The sequence below is a fragment of the Mytilus trossulus genome, chromosome 4 (assembly GCF_036588685.1).
Source record: "Mytilus trossulus isolate FHL-02 chromosome 4, PNRI_Mtr1.1.1.hap1, whole genome shotgun sequence".
NCBI lineage: Eukaryota > Metazoa > Mollusca > Bivalvia > Mytilida > Mytilidae > Mytilus > Mytilus trossulus.
Window position 1 is genome coordinate 63,797,846 of NC_086376.1, and position 23,863 is coordinate 63,821,708.

Below are 23,863 nucleotides of genomic sequence, written 5' to 3' on the forward strand. Positions count from 1 at the left end.
TTGTTATTTATGTATTATTGTCATTTTATTTATTTTCTTTTGTTACATCTTTTGACATAGGACTCGGACTTCTCTTGAACTGAATTTTAATGTGCGTATTGTTATTCTTTTACTTTTATACATTGGCTAGAGGTATAGGGGGAGGGTTGAGATCTCATAAACATGTTTAACCCCGCCGCAATTTTGCGCCTGTCCCAAGTCAGGAGCCTCTGGCCTTTGTTAGTCTTGTATGATTTTAAATTTTAGTTTCTTGTGTATAATTCGGAGTTTAGTATGACGTCCATTATCACTGTACTATTATGCATATTTTTAGGGGCCAGCTAAAGGACACCTACGGGTGCGGGAATTCTCGCTACATTGAAGACCCATTTGTTGCCTTCGGCTGTTGTCTGCTCTATGGTCGGGTGGTTGTCGCTTTGACATATTCACCATTTCCTTTCTCAGTTTTAAACTCATAAGTTGCGTATGATTGCGAATAAGAAATCTAATCACAAACAAACTGACTAAAGAACTGAGACTTGACAATTACAGGCATGTTGCCTTTAACAATTCTTATGATCGTTCCGATTGAAAAAAAAAAATAACACCTCACAAGAAAATGCATCAAAAAGTTAATAAACAAAAATACCGAACTTCAAGGAAAATCCAAAACGGAAAGTTCCTTATCAAATGGCAATATCAGAAGCTCAATAATATCAAACGAATGGAAAACAACTGGCATATTCTTGACGGGATATTTCCTTATGTAGAAGCCTGTTTTTATAGTTAACTTAATATCTCACTTGTATTGCCAGTCAGATAGAAAAAAATAGACATAATAGGCATAAAATGTCCAAAAGGTCAAAAAAAGGTTCAACATTGTGCTGTAATACTCACAAAACGAACAAAGAAGCCAACATAAAAAACAAAATGGCATACAGACAAAGCACATAAGCAAAATAAAAGACATGAATACAATAATTTACTATAGTACAATAACACAATGGCGGGATGTTTGAGTTCCGACAATCTCCAACAAAAGATAAAGTTATATAAATAATATACTTCAAAACCATTATATATTAATTGTAAAGTTAAGTAAATTAGGACAAATCATCTGTCTGAAAAGTGTTTCGACGAGCTTAGTGATAATCTACAAAAAAATTGTACAAACCAGAAAAAATCAATAATTTTCTCAGAAAATTCTTTTGTGAATTAATATGTGACCATCTCCAATATAAGCATGTTGCAACACTTAATATTTCGGTATGTTTATGGTTAGTAAAAAACATCCTCTTCCAGACCACAGTTTACCTATAGCTGCTGTTGATTAATACTTTCGATCTAAAACCGAGTCATTCCAAAATCCTTTATTGTTCGGATCGTTTGTTCAATATAAAAAATAAATAACGACTACATAAATTGGAACAGACCAAATTTTATTGAGATTGTTGATACAAATTACACGTGCTACAACAACTGTTTTCAAAGAACTTCAGTGTACTGTCCACCTGTCCCCGCTCCATGAAAAATATGTGTTCACTGCAGACGAATCCCTTTTAATAGCATAGTATCACATCAAACACTGGTCATTGCAAAAGGGTATTAAGATGTCTTTAATCGGATTGGACAGCAATTATGTTCATTGTTGAAGACCGTATGATTACCTACAGTTGTTAATTTCTGTGTGATTTGGTCACTTGTGAGAAGTTGACTCATTGGCAATCATACCACATCTTCTAAGCTATTAAACCAAGAGTTCCAAATGGTGAAGTTGAAATCATCCCTTCGTAAATTTTACGGACGCCATCACGAGTTGGTTGACTCTTATGGAATAACCGTTTCACAAATGATATCGGATATGTTCCTTACGTCGTAACTACAATCCCCTTCCCTTTCATGAATGTGACCTACCAAATTAGACTATTTACCGGATTTGTAATCACATAAGCAACACGACAGGTACCACATGTGGAGTAGGAACTGCTTACCCTTCCGGAGCACCTGAGATCACCCCTAGTGTTTGGTGGGGTTCGTGTTGTTTATTCTTTGGTTGTTTTTTTGTTGTGTCATGTGTACCATTGTTTTTCTGTTTTTCTGTTTGTCTTTTTCATTTTTAGCCTTTGCGTTGTCAGTTTGTTTTAGATTTATGAGTTTGACTGTCCCTTTGGTATCTTTCGTCCCTCTTTTATATGTACACCAATAATAGTCAATAACGTTAAATAGATTGAAGCTCATCGGCTGTCAAACTATTTATGTCATTACTCTTGTTTTCCATAAATTGAACCGAAAATGAAAAACTAGATGTTCTTCTTCAAACTGGATATTTTAATAAGATATAGAATTCTTTCTTTTTTATTCTTTTTGAAAGAATAAACGAGGGAAAAGTTTCATCTGACATATAAAAAATCCAATACAAATGATTTCTGTTATGTACTAACAATAAGTCTGATGCACTTAATCTTTTTCTTTGTCCAATTGCATACATAAACCAACAGGAAAGACCATTACGTAAATATTGAATTCATACTTCTTCCCTATTCCGAGGTCCGTACACAAAACGTGTCATTTGTTCCATTATACGTTATACATTTAATACTTTTAAAGAAAATATGATAGCCATAATGAGTATGTTGTTAAACTATTTATGTAAAAAAAAGTATGAATAAAGCATTTTTTTCCATTAGTAAACTTAACCTATGTTTTGTCCAATTTTTGTTGAGAAGTATAATGATTAGGAAATCTGATATCTTATAACCTAGATATATGAATCCAAAGCTTAATGACCAGTCTCTAATTGTTCATAGTACTTTATGTCTCGCCTATTGATAACCAGATCCAATTGATCGTACAAAAGAATGGAAGAAGTTACACAACGACAAACAACACAAATGACAAATAAGTGCGCTAGAAAAATATATTTAGAAAACGTAATATATCAAATTTCAGAGACCTCAACTAAACCAAATGCTAATTGTTAAATACAAAAGCAGGTCATAATTGCCACGAACACTTTATTCTTTTGATATAGGGTGCAAGTGTGAATGCATTACTCTCTATATTTAGATACAAACTGCGTAATAACTAAATTTCAAAAAACAAATACAAAGAAGACTTTTTTTATCATTTGAACATACACTCACGAAGGCCGTTATTTAAAAATATCCTTTCCAATTTAACCCAACACTAACAAATAAACCTTAAAAATGGTATGGTAACATTCAGTTGACTTATTGTTCAATATTATATGAACTTACAAGCAAGGAAACTGAGGAATCTTATTTAAAAAAAACATCAGCATCGTATACAACGTAATCAATGAATGAAATGTCAGGGATAGGGTTTATTCCTGTATTTTGTGGGATTCGTGTTGCCAAGTCTTTAAGTTTTCTATGTTGTGTTTTGCGTAGTACTGATATTGGTTTATTTGTGTTTTTATTTTTTAGCCATTGTGTTTATCATTATATTTTAAACTCCAGAGTCTGAATGATCCTTTATTATATTTTGCCTCCCTTTTATTGGCGATGTTTTGTGCTTATGGGAATGGTAAATAAACTTTCTCGTTTTGTTTATATAGATTAGACCGTTGGTTTTCCCGTTTGAATGGTTTTACACTAGTAATTTTGGGGCCCTTTATAGCTTGTTGTTCGGTGTGAGCCAAGGCTCCGTGTTGAAGGCCGTACTTTAACCTATAATGGTTTAATTTTTAAATTGTTATTTGGATGGAGAGTTGTCTCATTGGCACTCACACCACATCTTCCTATATCTAATCATTATAGATACCAGGACTAAATTTAGTATACGCTAGACGCACATTTCGTCTTCAAAAGACTCATCAGTGACACTCGAATCCAAAAATGTTAAAAAGGTCAAATAAGGTATGAAGTTGAATAGCATTAAGGACCAAAATTCCTAAAAGTTTTGCCAAATACAGCTAAGGTAATCTATGGTAAGATAAGGTAAATAATACAACAACAAAGGGACATAAACAGGATACAGAGACACCTTACAAGAAAATTTTAATAGGGACAATGAAGATTGTTTTGATAGAACTATTTTTGAAAGATGGAAATGATATTATTCAAATCTGAAATGATATCACGTATGATTCTATTTCAAATTCATTTTTCAAGAAATACCTTTAAAAAACACGGATCGTAGGTTTAAGAATGATTCTATCTTGCATATAGATATAACAATTTACGAAAAAGTCCAAATTTTACTGACAACAATGTAACATAAACATCAACCAAAGTCATTACTTTATATATTTATTGAATACTAGTAATTAATGTAAAAAAAAATCAAATGAGTTTAAACTTATAATAGTTTTACATAACTATATGTAATGGCAATGTAAAACTATGATAAGTTTACTCTCATGTGATTTTTTTCTCTGGTCAAGTGAGACTGTTAAAATACATGGGTCCCTAAGTATGCGACCTAGGCTACTTAGGTGTTTATATGTCAGGAAATAATAAGATGAAAAGATTTGTTATCGTTATAAAAAAAATGTAAACAAGCAAATGACCGTCATTAGAGTGACACGCAAATGTACTCAAAACCACATCAAACATATAAGCAAACAATACATTACATTAGTCAAGGATTTGCAATTTGCAAATTGGCAATCGAAGCCACACTTAATATTGTATAATGTGACATAAGTTTTGACCTTAACCTTAAACGTTAGGTGTTTTTTTTATTATAAAAGGTTTTAGAAATAGAGTTTCAGTAGCAAATATGCGATAGGAATACCTCAGGATGGTTTTTTAATAAAAAAAAATTCTTAAGAAGTGGAGCGAACAAAATTTCATGAATTCATTAAAATACTTGGACATTTTAAAATCAATCAAAATAAACAGAGTCATTGAATAATCTCTAATTTTTGTAACAAGAAAAAAAGGTGTCTAAGACATCAAATTCTTTTTTGCACACAAGATTGATTTAAACTAAATTTGTTCCTTTCATGTTCTTTAAAAGCATACTAGTTAGCTTTTCTATGTTTTGTGGCTAAAAAATTATGTTTGTCCCATGATAATACTCCATCTCCTTCAATATAAACTACAAGGAAGATGAGTGATTATTGCCGTAGATAATCGACAATTGGTTGACAAGACGACTAACTTTGGAACACCAGAATTATTTTGCATTTCAGATATAACTAATATATCATTCTTCAAGCGAACACCCTAATGATAAAAATTTGAATTTCTATCAAATAAATTGCTAATGAATTATTAAGCTGTATGTTTTCAACTGCTCACGTAAGGCATTCGTTTGAAATTTTTAACAGTTATAAGGAAGTTTAAATCCAAATACACCGACCTTGAATGTAACATTAGTTCGAAATTAAGATTTAGTCTATGTAAACAATCAAGCATACGTTATGTGTTATAATTTCGTGCAGATGTCAGTAATTGTATGCATGAAACTTGAGAACTTTACTTAACTAAGCAACTCTTTAGTGGATGATATCTCAGTGTAAGGAACACTGACGTTAAGGTGATTTATGAATATGTATTTTGTGAAATTTAAACAAATAAATTCAAAGTAAAGTTAACAATTAAATAAGTTGGAACAAATAGTGTTCATCTCTGTATAGAAAGAGTGTCGATAAAACTTCTTTTAAAAAAGACAAACAACATTCCATCATGTAATTATATTATGCAATTGTACTTTAACTAGTGGCGTGAATGTATATATAAAATCTTTAATGCCAGATTTCGCTGAATTGACATAAAATGCCGAATCGATTTATGCTGTGCAAAGAATGATAAATAATAAATTATTTTTGTTTATATCTTATGAACGCTATAAATACTTGAAATTTCAATATGAGTCCTGTGAAATCATTGTGGTCCGAATCATTTTGAGGTTTTAAGTTTGTTTTATTTCTTTTTCTCTAAAAGAGAGGCGAAAGGTACCAAAGGTAAACCCCAACTCATAAGACAAACATAAACTGTTAAAAAGGACAAAGAAGAAAAGGAAAAGTGAACAAACAAAAAATACAAAACTGATGACTGAGCAGCACAAACCAAACCGACAATAAGGGGTGATATTATGTGTTCTGTAATGGCAAGCAAGTCCTGATTTACATATACAATACGTGTATGAAACGATTTAAAGTCCTTAAGTTTCAGCAAATTGAATATCTACAGGATCGCTGAAAGTATGTTATGTGCTGCTTCTGATTTGAATGGATAACATCCTTATGTTATCAAAACTAAAAAGAAAAATATACATAACAGCAACAATTGAATTCAGTCTTTTATTTTGCGGAAAAGAAATTAAAGGAAATATTTGAAATTGATATGAGACTAAAAGGAGGACATTAATATTGGTCATAGTTAGATTCAAGTATTAGTTTCGTAAATACTTAATAGTATATAGTATGTACACACTTCTGTTTATACAAACATTATTACAAACCATACAATACCGGGTTTTTTTCTTTTCAAGATCTTTTATATTTTTCTTTCCATAAACAAAAATGCTCATTGTTTTTTTTTTATATGAAATTCGAAAATCGTGTCTTGATAAGACTTTCAGACTTTGAATCAACTTTGTAGGATATCTAAAAAAACTGATGATTGGAATACGATGAGCAGTTTACCCGCCATTATTTCAACATTTACAAGACATAGATATGTTATGGGATTTTATTGTTTCCCAAATGGTTATAGAATTATTCACACTCTTTAAATTATTTAGATAGAAAAGATAACATGGCTGAGCTTTAAGATTGCGTTTCACAGGACTTATGTAACAATTTGGCATTGAAATTCTCAATTGTGAGAGCAAAGATAAAAATCCACTACCATAAACATCCTCCAACCATAGAAACGGGACTTTCTTTGAGGCGTTGTACATTTTCCGTACGATATCCATTGACATAATTGAACTGTGTCCGGCACAGTATGGAAGGAATTTCGAAAATGGATATTCTTCCAATGATATATACCACTTGTGTCGGCGACGACGTTGAGGCTTATTACGTGTAATCATTTTACATTCCAAAATATTTGATGCAGAGTTGTTGTCAGTTTTCTTTAAGAGATAAGGAATTAAACGGGGAACATTTATTGAAATATCTTCATCCATTTTTATGACAAATTTTGCGTTGTTACAGAAATTATTTACCCAAAACAAACTAAAGACAAGTTTGTATGTTAGGTTTCTGTATGAATCTATAAAATTACCTTGAACAATGTCTTTGTAATGTTCACTTTCACGTTTAATAGCCCGTTGGAGTGTTTCATTTTTCGTCTGTCCAAGCACGAAAACGTATTCGATGAGTTTGTTCTCATAATTAGAAATGGATCCAAAGGTAGAACGAATCAAATGACGTCCTTCAAAGTTCGAAGTTTTTATATGAACAAAAACTAAAAGAAATACATCTTTCTCATAACATTTCAAAACATTGTTGAGCAAAGGAATATATCGATGTTGATGAATTAGGGGGTCGTTTAATTGATCCGCCGATGCATTTACATAGAAACTTCTGAAATTATCGGTGATCACTTTACCTATAATTGTTTTCTCTTTTTGTGTAATATTAGACAATGATATATCAGCTTTAGTCCGATCCTTCTGTATATAAGTAACCTGTTGAACATGTTGAACAGTAACAGTTGATGACAACGGTATAATTTTGTTATCAATTTGAATATCTGTATATCTTTCATCTATTTGTTTCTGGTCTGTTGGATGAGATGTTGAACAAACACACACAATGTTTTGGCTGTAGTAATTGGTAATTATGATCCATGAGACAATGGTAAACACATATATCACAAGTAGTTTTTTTAACAGCTTCATAGTTTCTTACATTCATCAATTAACGGAAATATAATATGAAGGAAGATGTTCGTTCCAGTCATATAATCAGATTAGTTAACAAAAAACGAATATATTATTACCATTTAGATAAAACGATAAACACTTCTAATTGTTTATTTAATCCATTTAAATTTCGAATAAGTTTTTATGTTAAAACATTTTTTTATTCTACACTTCAACGTTACTGTAGAGAAAATATCCACAAAATTAATATTACATAAATGTTATCTTCACTTCAGTATACATCTTGACCTCTAACGCTGAAGAACACATTAGCGCTACAAGTTCCTTCTGTGCATCCTAAAAAGGTTTGAGATAACTATTTGTGGAAAAAAGAAATGAAATCTTAATGGAACGAATATACAAGATTGACAAGCATTTTTCATATCTTCTCTGTCAATCAAATATTTTTTATTTGAATATCATGACCGCTGCAAATACTTGTTATTTTATGACCTAAAAATCATTAAATTCGTTGTTTAAACGCTTTTGTTGTTTCTAAACAAGTATTCAAAAGTTAATGTAAAATCTTATAAATTAAATAAATTTGGACATTTGAGATTTTCTGCCTTTTAAAATTTTCAATTGGTTTTTATTATATTGAGTCGTGATTTTTATTTTGAAATTTACACAATTAAAACAACATGAGGTTAATATACTTTGAAACACGCGATTTTCGTACTTTGTCAACATTTTAAAACTGTTATTATCGATTAAAGACCTCGTCACCATTTTGTTTCTATTTATTTAACAGATAATAGCAGAGGTGTTTTTTCAAGAAATTGAAAGCTTTTGTGTAAAACAATTAAAATTGTGTTAACTGATTATATGTCTTATTATGATGGTCTCGTTATAAAATGCACTAATCAAAATAACCACATCAAATCCTCAGACTGGAAGATATTCTGCTTTTGTAACAGGTAACATGGATATTGTAGAAAATAAACTCATCTTAGATACCAGGATTGAAATTTTATTTTTGCGCCAGACGCGTGTTTCATCTACAAAAGACTCATCAGTGGTGCTCGAATAAAAAAAAATGATGAAAAGGCCAAATAAAGTACGAAGTTTAAGAGCATTGAGGACCAAAAATTCCGTATACGCAGAATCAGTATTATAAATGAGACATTTTAAATATTTGTTAGTATAAATAAGACAATATTTCAAAAAATATTTAATGGTAAAAAAGTCAAAAGAGTTAATCAAAACATCTTAGTTTTTTTTCAATTTCATAATATTAACTTAATCCTCTTCAAGTCCTAAATCATCGAAAAAATAGTGAGAAATAAGGATGGGTCGGATATTAAGATGTTTAAAAATGAACTTCACTCTTACGTTCTACGGACAAAATTTAATCTCCAAAGGCTTTCAGAAATCAGAACAAATTTTGGCTAGGTTAACAGTCAGTTGCACAATTCCAAATGTCAGACGATTTTGGCAGCAATATTTTGGCTTATTTGATTTTATGCTTTCATAATTTAACAAATCATATCATTATTAAGCCTTTCTACTTTAAAATAGAAAGATTTATTATTTTGCATCTGATTATTATTTTAATTCTTTTCTACTACTTTTTTTTTACGTGCAGATTTTATTTCGCAATATGTGGCTCGGCTATATTTTTTATACGATATTGAGCACTTTTCAAAATGACACTATTACCGAAAACTTTTCTTGTTATCTCCCTAATCACTATTTTTGTGATCGGTACTCCTTCGGAATCGAAAAGGAAACTGACAAATCATGTTTCCCCTCAAACTTCTTATGTAAACGTTATGTATTGGATATAATTGAAATTAAATTGTAGCCGGCAAACAATAAATGATAGTCACTTAGGGCCCTTTGATTTGAAGTCCAAGTCCATCAGACTGAAAATGAGGCTAAAGTAAAGGTTCTAAATTTAGATTTTGGCTTATTTTTGGTTTCCACAGAAACCGTATAAGATAGCGACATTTTTTTAAAAACTAAATCTGTAGCTACGGCATGTTGTAACACATACATATGGTTATAAAGGTGCATCGCCATTTAATATGGGTTTCCTCCCCATTTATGTATAAAATAAACAAAGGAATTATGATCATCATTACTTTGATCTTGGAATTACGGTCAAATCAAAGATAATTTTGACATTTTAGATCTTGAATAAAGGCAACAGAAGTATAACGTTGTTCGAACACATCAAAATAAGAGGAGAACTACGACACAAAAGCAACACAACACTAAAATGTAACAAACACAGAAACGAACATTGCCATTTTCCAGACTTGGTACAGGACATTTTTAGAATCTGGTGTTGTGATTTTACTATAAATACACATGTTTACGTGATACAGCTATTTGTATTAGGTTAGTAGACATAAGACATTGAAAACTTTAGCGAATCGTGTAACGAATTTATCGCAAGCGGGACTTTTCCTACCGCTAGTTGTAGAACAATAAACAATGAATTACAAACAACATCAATGTAGGACATCGACATTAAAAGTAGACGTTGCTACAAAAGTGACGTCATGAATCCCCAATATTTTAATGTTATCTATTAATACCATTCTGATCCATATGCGGTCACGGCGTAAAGGGCATACGCAGTTTGACGTCGCGAAAATATCATTGTACGATAGAGCAAAACGATTTGTTTTCCACATATATGGTCTGCGTTTGGTCTCCAGTGTAAATGATGGGGATAGACTTGACAAACTTTACGTAAAAGGTAAGATTGGATTCTTGTTATGAGTTACCGTCATTGTCTCATAGTGCAAATCTAATTTTCTTTAAATGTGAGGAAATTAATCTCTCTTACAGTATTAATATCAGTTATCATTAGCAATATTTTATATGATATTTGGTTATATCATGTATGACCTGATGTCTTATTGAAGCAGATCAGTACTAAGATGACTACAAAACTATTCACGGCTATCATTTAAAAATTATGTTCAATTACCCATCGACTTTAAAACTAATTCTTGAGCTATATCAACAATAATACATTACATTACACGCCTGTGCATGTTTACAATATTCGGACGTCATAAACAGGGGTTTGTTATTGTACAAAACTGCTGCAATAGAGGAATGAACAAGAATGACTAAAATCGAATCTTTATAAATTTTATCATCATCATCACGCATTGGTGTATTGAAATAAAATTAACGGTACCAATTTTCTTGCACCAGATGCGCATTTCGACAATACATGTATCTTCAGTGATGCTCGTGGCCAAAATATTTGAAATCCAAAGCTTATATAAAAGATGAAGAGCTATAATCCAAAAGGTCCAAAAAGTATAGGCAAATCCGTGAAAGGAATCAGCGCTTTGCATGAGGGAGATACATCCCTTAATTTAAAATAATTTCTATCATTTTGTAACAGCAAATTTTAATAACACAAAATATCCGTACTTTTCATGCCAGTACCGAAGTACTGAAACGACGTGTCGGTGTGTCATCTCACTACTTTCATGCAGCTGGTCTATCCAACGGTAACAGATCCTTGTCTATTGTCCAATATCGCTCCTTTTGTAGTTTATGCAAACCCTTAGTGTTTGTTTTTGCCTTGAGTTGTCGTTTTATTATCTATTTACGCGATTTGAAAAGCGCGGGAAACTGCTTCCACCTCAGTTCAACGGTAACAGATCCTTGTCTATTGTCCAATCTCGCTCCTTTTGTAATCCATGCGAACCCTTAGTGTTTGTTTTTTTGCCTTGAGTTGTCGTTTTATTATCTAAATACGCGATTTGAATATCGCGGAAAACCGCATCCGCCTTAATTTAGGTTCATACAATTGACGTTTTATTTTCATAACATATTTTTAAAGCAACGTTTAAGAAGGAAGACTTACGTAAAAAGTGATGTTTATACCGTTAAGTTTACAAAACCTTTTTTACATCCTGTAATTTAGACATGTTCCGTATTTGAAATAGTTCTTGTTCATGAAGATGAAAAAAACCTGATAATTTCATAGCTTGATAATATTACAATCTTATTATTTAACAGATTATATAGTGGAATGACCAGGGCAACAAATTTTCAACTTTAATGGACCGCCCAAATGCAAGATAAATTTAGATGTTTCGTTTAGAGAAACGTTTGCACTTTAATTTTGGTCTGCTCGAAGGGTAAAAAAATAATAGGTGAGTTCAAATTTCGGTACCTGAGATTTTCATAAGTGATTAAAAATATTTCAAGAAGGGTCATAAAAAGTCAGAAAATAAGGTGTTAATTGTGAAAAGGCAAGATAGTACTCCTATATTGAAAGTATAAACAATAACAGTATGCGTCGAGGTAAATTTTTAAAAATGTAATCACCAAATGCCCAATGTTAAGGAAATTCAGGTGGACAAGGAGAAATGACAAAAACAAAACAGATCATGGGTTTCTATTGATATTTTGTACATAACATGTAAGTTAAAGTAATTTTTCTAGTTCTATGCAGGTTTTAACGAAAGAATCGAAATGTATGTTGTTTATTTGTTTGATTATATTCCGCTCGCAAGAGGCAAATATTTCACTAAATAGTTAAATTAAGTACTACATGAAAAACATACATTTTTTTCTGTTGTGAACATTGAGAATTTTGAAATAGTAGCCTACTATAAACTCCTCCGAAAGGGTTGCTACAAGGGTACTTTAAATGCAAACTGCACAACATTTTCAGAAAACTAGGATCCTCATTATTCTTCACAGTGTTTAAACATAAAACATAGTCAAAGATGTAACCACTATCACTGCTATGTATATATAAGCAACAGTTTTACCAATATTCCTGAGGTCTTCCTCGAAAATTGATTCGTGAGTTATAAGATGATTCCTAAAAAAATTCTTTTTAGTTATATGACAGCGGAAACAAAAAGAAAATCGACATATAAATAAATTTAAACAGGTAAAATAAATGAATACCGAACTCTTATGTTTATTCAAATTGGAAAGTCCCTCTTAAGATGCAAACTCAAAAGGCACAAACACACCAAAAGAATAGATAACAGCTGTCATAGTCCTGATGACTTGGTACAGTCATTTCCTTGTGTAGGAAACTGGTGGATTAAACTTGGTTTGTTAGCTAGCTAAACCTGTCTTTCGTGATGTGCGAAAAAAAACCCAACAGACATCAAGTTAAAAATGTCAAAACTAGGTATACAGTAGTCAAATTTGCGTAATCATCTTAATCAGAATATAAAAAAATACGTAACAAAGACGCACAAAGAGGCATATAGATAAAGCATGTAAGCAAGAACTAAAGACATTAATTAGCACAATTACACAATGACGGGATGTAGAAGTTCAGAGTCCCGCCAAATGGATATCACAAAAATACAGTAAAAAACAGTATTCATAAAGACAAATTTAATAATTCTATTACACGTTATTGAGATGCTCAACCCACGTTACCTTCAAATTTAGTTCAACACATCATCATTGGTACTAGCTTCAAAAATCGTTGGGCAGTTTTCTTATTATTAGGTGGGAACATAGAACCATCGACCTCAATAATACAAAGGTACTCACTATTTGTTTAAATCCAAATTGCATAACTGGTCTGAGAACAGCTTGACCTTTAGCAACACCAAACTCTTAGTGAATTACCTATATTATTACGTATTGGTGGAATTTCATGTGGCCATAACTTCATCACAAAAGATAAATGTCTCATTACAATACCCTTGTGTGTGTTTTCGTGGTAAATTTTGCTTTGGTTAAGATATATCTTTTATGTAAACAAAATCAAAAAAAGATAAAATACCAACATTGGGCGATTTGAAAGGGTTTGTCTTAAATGCATGAAGCGTAAACTGTCAGCAAGGGCAACAGTAATATTACATGATTTGTATTCAATACAATATAAAAAGATCATGATGTTTATTGGATAAACTTTTTATTAAACATTTCGATATGCCAATGCTTTTACAACTGCATACCAAATTTAATTGACCTACCAGGATACCATTTGTGGTTCCCCATTAACTAACCTAATCACAAACTGATACATGTATTAAAAAAAGGGAAAATTACAAAGTCAATAGACCATGACTAGGGGGCGGAGCCAAATTATCTCCATGGAAATATGATATGCCAATGCTTATACAACTGCATACCAAATATCATTGACCTACCACTTGTGGTTCCCCATACACTGACATAATCACAAACTTATACATGTAAAATAAGAAAAAAATTTAAAGTCAATATACCATGACTAAGAAGGCGGAGACAAATTATCTTCAAAGAAATGAGATATGCCAATGCTTATACAAATGAATACTGAATATCATTGACTTACCACTTGTGGTTACCCATAAACAGTCCTATAAATCACGAACTATTACATATAGAATAATCAAAAGTTTCTAAGGCAATAGACCATGACTGAGATGTGCAAATACTTATGCAACTTCATACCAAATATGATTGATCTACCACTTGTGGTTCACCATAAACTAGACCTAATCATAAACTAATACATTGTTGAAGCCGTCGCCGCCGCCGACGCCGACGCCGGACACAGCATACCTATGTCTCCCTTTTTGACTCCGTCAAGGCGAGAAAAAAAGTAACAGAAATGTTCCGTTATATGTTATATACAGAAAGTTTCACAGAAATGTTCCGTTATATGTTATTCACAGAAATGTTCCGTTATATGTTATACACAGAAAGTTTAAACTACATATATAGATATAGGAAGATGTGGTGTGAGTGCCAATGAGACAACTCTCCATCCAAATAACAATTTAAAAATTAAACCATTATAGGTTAAAGTACGGCCTTCAACACGGAGCCTTGGCTCACACCCAACAAGCTATAAAGGGCCCCAAAATTACTAGTGTAAAACCATTCAAACGGGAAAACCAACGGTCTAATAATATATAACTGTTTTTGATCATATATGTTCATTTATTTTATGTATTTGTTTTTTAAATAACTATTTTATTATATACTTGAAGTTGTACAATAAAACAACTTATCGTGAACTTTCTTGTAAATGAAATCCTTCAATATCTTTAATAAAGTACTGATATTAAATTGTTGGCTTGCTGTACAGTAATTCGCAGATATTTTTACTTTAAGTACGACCTTTTGTTAGAACTATGATCACCGTCCATTGCAAAAAGTAAAATCACAAAAATACTGAACTCAGAGGAACATCTAATCGAAAGTCCATAATCACATGGCAAAATCAAATGTCAAAACACATCAAAAACGAATGGACAAGAACTGTCATATTCCTCACTTGGCACAGGTATTTTCAAATGTTGAAAATTATGAATTATATGTTTTATAGCGTTAAACCTCTCACTTTGTTGACAGTCTCGTCAAATTCCGTTATATGTTATATTTGAAAAATGGTACTAGTATTGAAAGAATGTAAACAAACCTGCATTTAGGTGGAAATAGTAATAACAAACAACCAAACACAATGAAAGTCCCAACTATGTACTGGCTTCCGAAGCTGCACAAAAAACCTTAAACATATAGATTTATTTCATCTTCTAGCCATTGTTCAACTACTAAATTGTCTGTTTTACTTACTAGTACACTTGGAACAATAAAAAACCTGATAGTAAATTGTTCAAATAAGGCCTTTGAAAATAGTGGAATTAATTACTTTTGGAGTGTCAAAAACTCGGTGGAAGTATTTGATAAATTGCATGCATATATTGGTGATTTTGAATCTGTTCAAAGTTTTGATTTTTATACCCTATATACCACTTTGCCTCATATTCTTATTAAGAAAAAATTCACATCCCTAATTAACTGGGCATTTAAAAAGTCGGATTGCTAGGACATATGTTCAAACTCTTTTAAATCATTTTTTAGTAGCAATAAACAAAAGAACTATGTCAATTGGACATGCTTTGATACTGTGTATGTGCTTGAATTTTTACTTGATAAACATTTTTGTTCGCTTTGGAGATTCCGTATATCGTCAAATTATTGGAATTCCAATGGGGACTAACTGTGCACCACTTATTGCGGACCTGTTTTTGTATTGTTATGAGTTACAATTTATGACTAAAATTAGCAAAGACCCATCAAAACAACATTTGATACAAAAATATATTATATTATATTATTGATATATTGGCTCTCAATAATGACGACTTCAGTATGTATACTAAAGAAATTTATCCTGTAGAACTTACTTTAAATAAAGCTAATGATAACAATGACCACTGCCCTTTCCTCGATTTTGATATCTATATCATAAACGGGAGGCTTAATACAAAAATTTATGATAAAAGAGATGATTTTTCATTTCATATTGTTAATTATCCATTTTTAGATGGTGACGTTCCCTTGTCACCAACTTATGGTGTTTATATATCTCAACTTGTACGATTCGCTCGTGTATGTAACAACGTATTAGATTTTAGCGAGAGAAATTTATGTATTACTGAAAAATTATTACACCAGGATTTTCGATATCACAAACTGGTCAAAACATTTACTAAATTTTATCACCGGTATAAGGAAATAATTCGTAAATATAACTCAACATGCAGACATCTTATACGTTCAGGTATTTCACATCCAAAATTTTATGGAAATATTCTTTATAAAGCACAAAAATGTCAGTATTCTCCTCAGAAACTAACAAAACCTTTAAATAGGGATATAGTTACGATACTGTTGTCAGGTCATTAAAGATTGCATATTTTGGCTTTAACATTGATTCACTGATAGGGTCTTTGCATCGGAACTAAAGACTTTTATTTCTCAAAAAACAGTTGTTGGTATGACACGGGTTATGTTCTTCTCATATATTTTATGGTAGTATGATACTAAACCCCTAACGGGAGGGATTGTACCTGATATTCATATGATGAAAACATAATCTTTCAATCAGTTTAATTGAGGTCTGGAGCTGGCATGTCAGTTAACTGCTAGTAGTCTGTTGTTATTTATGTATTATTGTTATTTTATTTATTTTCTTTTGTTACATCTTTTGACATCGGACTCGGACTTCTCTTGAACTGAATTTTAATGTGCGTATTGTTATTCTTTTACTTTTCTACATTGGCTAGAGGTATAGGGGGAGGGTTGAGATCTCATAAACATGTTTAACCCCGCCGCAATTTTGCGCCTGTCCCAAGTCAGGAGTCTCTGGCCTTTCTTAGTCTTGTATGATTTTAAATTTTAGTTTCTTGTGTATAATTCGGAGTTTAGTATGACGTCCATTATCACTGTACTATTATGCATATTTTAGGGGCCAGCTGAAGGCCACCTACGGGTGCGGGAATTCTCGCTACATTGAAGACCCATTGGTTGCCTTCGGCTGTTGTTTGCTCTATGGTCGGGTGGTTGTCGCTTTGACATATTCATCATTTCCTTTCTCAATTTTAAATTAATTGCATCAAATCATTGAAAAAAACTGATAAGAAATACTTAATAAACAATTGTATTTATATAAAACAAAATATGATGGTTCTTTTAATTCTCTGATGTGTGCATGCTCTATATCATGATCTAGTAAACCTTGGCACAAACTCGAAAGTAAATTAGTTCGAGATTAACAAACACGAAATAAAATTTCATTTGTGGGTAAAGCGTAATAGATTCATTAAAACTTTAAAAAAAATATATTCATAGACTCATTCGATCCACATTCTTATAATGGTTAAAAGTCATATGAAACGAGTGACTGGTGAAAAATTATGTTTATCCAATTCTTGAACAATGTATGTACATATCATAAACTTAGTCTTCTGTGCACAATTTTGCATTTTTATGTATCCATCTTTTAATAGTCAAAAGAAATATCTCTCGGTCTGTTGTGATGTGAAAATATGGCTGCTAATTTATTGTCGTGTTTTGAAACCGTATTTTACCTATTGTCACCTAACTAAGCAATCAACAATGAAGCATGGATATATATATAGCACGTTTTTAAAATGTACAATATGATCATAATAGTTTATTTCGATCTATGTATATTGCGATCACAGGATTTTCACGAGAAATGTCACGCTGAGTTCACTGCATATGGAAAACATATCGGCGAATGGTATCCTATAGTTTTCTAACGATTTTCACATTTTATATGTATGACTTACATTCTTAATATTATTGATGGAAAATAAATGGTGTTGCTTCTTTTTCAAACTTGCTCTCAAATCTTTTATATAAAACTTCTGTTGAACAAATCTTTTATATAAAACTTCTGTTGAACAATCTGTAAATCTGAAATCCAGGGTAAAAATCCACCACAAAAGACATCCTCAAGCCGGAAAAATGGACAAAGTGTGTCGCCTTATACATCAGTCCTTTTATTAACATCAGCTGGAAAATTGAGGAAGGTCTGGCACAATGAGGAGGAAACGTTGCAAATGGGTATTCAGACAGAGATATATACCTTTTAGTGCGAAGCACCCGCTTTGATCTAGCTGCTATAACAGTAAGACGTTCTAAAGCTTTTTAGGTATAAGTTGTAATGTCCTTATTTGACTTCTTGGATAATTGTTTATTTCGGTTGGAACAGAATGTAAACTGTCTAGACAAATTGTTAGATGACAATCAGGCATAGATTACCTTAGCTGTATTTGGCAAAACTTTTAGGAATTTTGGTCCGTACTTCAACTTCGTACTTTATCTTGCCCTTTTATCTTTTTCGATTCGAGCGTCACTGGTGAGTCTTTTGTAGACGAAACGCGCGTCTGGCGTTTATACAAAATGTATTCCTGGTATCTATGATGAGTTTATTAGGTACTGTTAATTCAGAAATCATTGCGTGTATTTATCATTCCGATATTTTTTTAGTTTAGACTCAAATGCGATTTTAATTTTTGCGATATCAACAAAAATCCTATTTAATCAGTAGGAAAAATTAAAACTTGTGTTTAAATTATTGCCATTATAACCCTGTCGCCTTTTTCGCAACAATAAAACAACGCAATGATTTCTGAATTTACAATATATTTTTTAGGTATTGATTCATACTACTATCTCAGATATGTTATTTACTCTTTAAATGTTTTTTTTTTAATGTCAATTGGACACGGACGACATTTCACGTTTCACCTCAAGGCAGGACGTAGACCTCACAAGAAAGGAAATAACAGTATTCATACTTTTTAATGCATAGTGGTTGAAATAAATACATATCAAATATTAGAATGTCGTAATGATGGCTGCCTAAAAATGTCATATGTGCTTTATTTACTTATAAATATCAATATTAATTGTGACAAAACGAATGATTATGTTTCCATTTACCCGACAAAAATATTTAGGGCTCAATCACAGACAGTAAAATGAGAACAAAACTAAATTTATCAGTGGAGAAAAAGAGCAACACCTCATTGAAAGAACTGACTGTAACCTCCATGGCTTCTACCTTATTTTTCTAAAAATAATTAACATTTAACGTCAAGGAAGAACCGAGCAAACATGAGAGGCTGTTTATTTCATTACATTTATTCAGCATCATCAGTGGATATTGTTATTTTTGATTGAATTATTCATATGTAGAGGAAAAAAACAGATATGTATCATACATTTATTAAACATAAGAAAATTTAAACTTTAGATCCAGTATCAGGAAGTAAATACGCGCTTAATTGATGTCGAAACTTTATGATCTGCCAATGTTCGGAAAATTACCATATTAATAGTATATTTAAAGAAATTTCAAACATTTGACGTCTAGGAAGAAACGTGCAAACATGAGAGGCTGTTTATTTCATTACATTTATTCAGCATCATCAGTGGATATTGTTATTTTTGATTAAATTATTCATATGTGGAGGAAAATAACAGATATGTATCATACATTTATTAAACATCAGAAAATTGAAACTTTAGATCCAGTATCAGGAAGTAAATACGCGCTTAATTGATGTCGACATTCACTGATGAGTCATTTTCTAATTATTCCAGCTAAAAATATAGAAAATTAGACTAACTAGATAGAGGAAGTTGTGGTATGAGATATGAGCGTCTTTAATAAACATCCTTTACCAAAAAAAATTGAATCGAACGCATTAATACTTTACAAAATGTCACAACTCATTCATCAGATTTAAATTGTATGCTCAAATTAACCCTAAGTGGACCTTCTGCATTCATCGATTGTAAAATTTTGTTACTGGTATATGATATCGTTTTTTTTAAAGTCAAATTATGGATAAACAATATCAATATTGACGGTGTTGAAAAAAGCATACATTGCATTGGCACTCAAAAGACTGAAAGGTCCTGTTTTATCATAAGAACTCGTCGTTTTTGTACCAACGGAATTAGAAATATGTTGATAATCTCGATATACATTGTTACCTCGATGGTCAATATGCACATATAAAAAAAGAAAAAAAAAGATCTGGGGTTCCAAACTTCCGAAAGGTGTTCCCAAATACAGCTGGGGTGATTTATTCCAATTAATAGAAAACCCTAAATATGTCGATAAATTCAAAGATATTATTTCTCTAATGTTTCCTTTATCATTTCTGTTGTCTTTTTTTATGTTTTCATTAACTTCAAGTTTTAATTAAAATAAATAAAAAAAGCACCTAATACAATTCATCCGAAGCTCTTTTCGGGATTTACCTTTATCAGATACGCTCAAAGCTAAACATTTGAAAGCCAAGGGTGTGTAAGCACTGATTTAAATAAAATGGACCTAAAAAAAGCCAAATCCAACTTCCTTCTTATAAGAGCCATTCAAGTATATTTACTATACTGTAATTAACAAGGTTAATTAAAATAAATCCTTTGTGTTTAAATGAAATGTATTGCACTTCATTGTGGTCGATGACAAAGATTTTAAAAATAAGATACTCAACACATTCATAATAAATATAATTTTAATTTTAAAAACAGCATACAATAACAAGAGCAATTTTTTTCTTACAAAAGATTTCACATTTAAAGGCATACAATGTGGTTTTGATCCCACGGTGATTTTTTTACGAAAATATGCGCGCAAGTTATATTTTACCGCGTTGTTTCTAACGTGTACTTACCTTCATGTGGTACTTTTAGAGATAAATAGGGCCATACAATTAGACATTTACTCAAAATTTCGGTATATTTAAACATTTCTATCTTTCTATCTAACAAGTAAAATAACATTACAGCTACCAATGAACCAGACACACATTTTGATGATATATGTCTGTTCAGTTATGGCCAAGGTAACCATATTTGAAAATTCAGAACTTGTTAAATATGAAGTGCCAATAAACCTCACCGGACAAAAATTATTGTAAAAGACTATGTTTCTTGTGTGTTTCCGTTTTTGTCTATCTTTGTGATAAATTGGCAATAAGCTAGTCTTCAAATTAGACTGATAAAAATATAGTTTGAAATGATTAAAACCCTGAACAATAAATAATTCACTCTACGAAATGTATGTTCCTCTGTGAACTATATGGTCAGATTATATACGATTTAAACTGTTTTATCTGCTAATTCTTAATACAAATTTCCAAAGTGAATAACAATATTTTTTGTTCAGGTAATCACAAAAATATGTTACTTGCATTTACACAACTGATTTTGTGTATAATTTTCAATAGTTTTCCACATAATATAAGGATGACTTGCATTCTTAATATTATTGATGTAAAATAAATGACATGGCTTGTCTTTCAAACTTGCTCCCAAATCTTTTCTATAACATTTCGGATGAATTATATGTCTTCGTGAAATCCAGGGTAAAAATCCACCACCATAAACATCCTCTAGCCAGATAAAAGGCACAAGGGTTGTAGCTTCATACATTTCTCTTATCACATCAGCAGACATAATAGAGGAAGGTCCTGCACAATAAGGAGGAAACGTTGCAAAAGGATATTCAGAAAAGGCGTATACCATTTATTACGAGGTTTACGGTATGGTTTGATACCTATAAGATACAAACATTCTAAAACCTTAGTTTTGTTCAGTTTATTACTGAGATAAGAAATCATAAATGGAATGTTAATGGTGATATCATCATCACTTTTTATGACAAAAGTCACATTTTTGCAGAATCTATTCACCCAGAACAAGCTAAATACTCTTTTATATGTTAAATTTCTGTAGCTGTCTATAAAATTTCCTTGTATAATGTCTCTGTATTTGTCACTTTCCTGTTCAATTTCCTTCTGTTGAGTATCATTCATGGTTTGTCCAAGTACAAAGACATATTTAATATGTTTATTGCCATATTGTGACATAGATCCAAATGTTTTCCTTATAACCTGACGTTCATCGAATTTGTATGTAGCTGAATAAATAATAACTAGCAAGAATACATGTTTTTCAGTACACGTCGTTTCCGTATCAAGTAACGAAATATATCGATGTTTATGAATGAGAGAGTCCATCAGCTTATTGGTTGATACATTCAAATAAAACAGTTCAAACTCTGTTGAGATACGTCTTCCGTTGTATCGTATGACGTCATGACTTCTGTTCGGTAGTTTCAATTTTGTTCCAAATTGGTTTTCTAATTCTGGTGAAATATTTAAAACGGGCGCAACATTGTTGAACATTTTTCGTTGAATTCTTGAATTGTAAATTAAAATCCATAGAATAATAAGTACAAAGGGAATATTCCATAGTATTGCTTTCCTCATCACATAACTTAAAATATGCTTAATGTTTTAACAAATAGAGGTCATTATCTAAGATTAGAGCGTATAGACTACACTGTTGTCATTTTGAGTGAATAATGGTTGGTATCGTTTGCACATTACGCCCCAGTTTAAATTAAAGAAGTCACTAATCATTTACACTTGTTTTTTATATCCTTTTTTATTGATGTAATCGATAGAAAGAATCCGAAGAATAATAGAAGTTGAACATGAATCTTTAACATTAGTCTGATGCAAATATTAGCTATTGTATAAATGTCACGTTTTCAACATTTAAAGATGACATATCTTTTCATCCCCCAAAAAGAAATCGTATATGCAGGGCAGGTTAAACTTTTCCGTCATTAAAATTTAAGTCTCTTTAACAAGTCTAAATTGAAAACAACATTCAAACCTATGATTGCGTTGAATAAAAACCGCAATTTTTATACATGTGCATGAAAACAAATTTCTTTGTAATGGGGTCTAAATACAACACAAACAACATTTTCCATTTTAACAAAACGCATTTGACTAGCAGGTCAAACAACTGATGTTTTTAAACCCTGCTTACTGCCATTGACGATTGCCAAATAAATTGATCACAAAATGTAACAAAACAGATCTTAATATTAATTTAATACTAAACAGAAAACAAATATTTTAAACCACAAACATGAGGTGAACAATTTAGTACACCATAACCGGATTTCAACAATTAATGTCTCTTTAGTGTTGTTAAGATCAAAACGGTATTTTGAAGACCATAAAATTAACCTCAATTTCGGACAGACTTGAATTTTATAGAGTTGAGATAGGATGAACGGATTATATAAACCGGAGGGAAAATATAATACAAAATACATATATATTTCAAAGACCAAAGTGTCGTCATAGACGAACATGTATGTTGCCATGGACAGATCGAACTTATACCACTACTATGCAACAACATTGAGCTGTTATAATAAAACTGTTGTCAAAGAGATATGTCTCGAATTTTAGTAGTTTTTATAATATAGTGCAAATTATAAATCCAAATGCTAATACATAAACATGAAAATTATGCAATACTTTCAAAATCAGAGAACCTTGACTTAATGCGAAGGATCAAATAATGAAATGTTAGTGCCCATAAAGCCCAAACTGCAAACCAATTACCATTGATGTAATATAATTGGTGCCCTTTATACGTAACAAAACACAAACTTTACCTTGTAAACAATGTACAAGTTTAATCAAAACTAATGAACGATAAAGACGGAATGGGTCACATAATCTCCATGAAAATAAACTCATCATAGATACAAGGATTGAAATTTTATATTTACAAAAGACTCATCAGTGACGTACGAATCAAATGAACAGCAAATTCTAGTTTAAGTGCACGTCAACAACTGCATGGCAAATATCATTGACATGAATAAAGACAATAGTAGTATACCACTGTTCAATAGTAATAAATCGATTTGACTTAAACAAATCCGGTCACA

At 31.4% G+C, this 23,863-nt stretch overlaps 1 protein-coding gene across 1 annotated transcript; it reads right to left on the bottom strand.

Annotated features, from left to right (window-relative positions):
- Nucleotides 1-6,536: 6,536 nt before the first annotated feature.
- On the bottom strand, nt 6,537-7,811 carry LOC134714098 (beta-1,3-galactosyltransferase 1-like). The gene has a single exon (XM_063575344.1). The coding sequence runs from the start codon at nt 7,798-7,800 to the stop codon at nt 6,607-6,609; it is 1,194 nt and encodes a 397-aa protein (XP_063431414.1). The 5' UTR covers nt 7,801-7,811; the 3' UTR covers nt 6,537-6,606.
- Nucleotides 7,812-23,863: the final 16,052 nt, after the last annotated feature.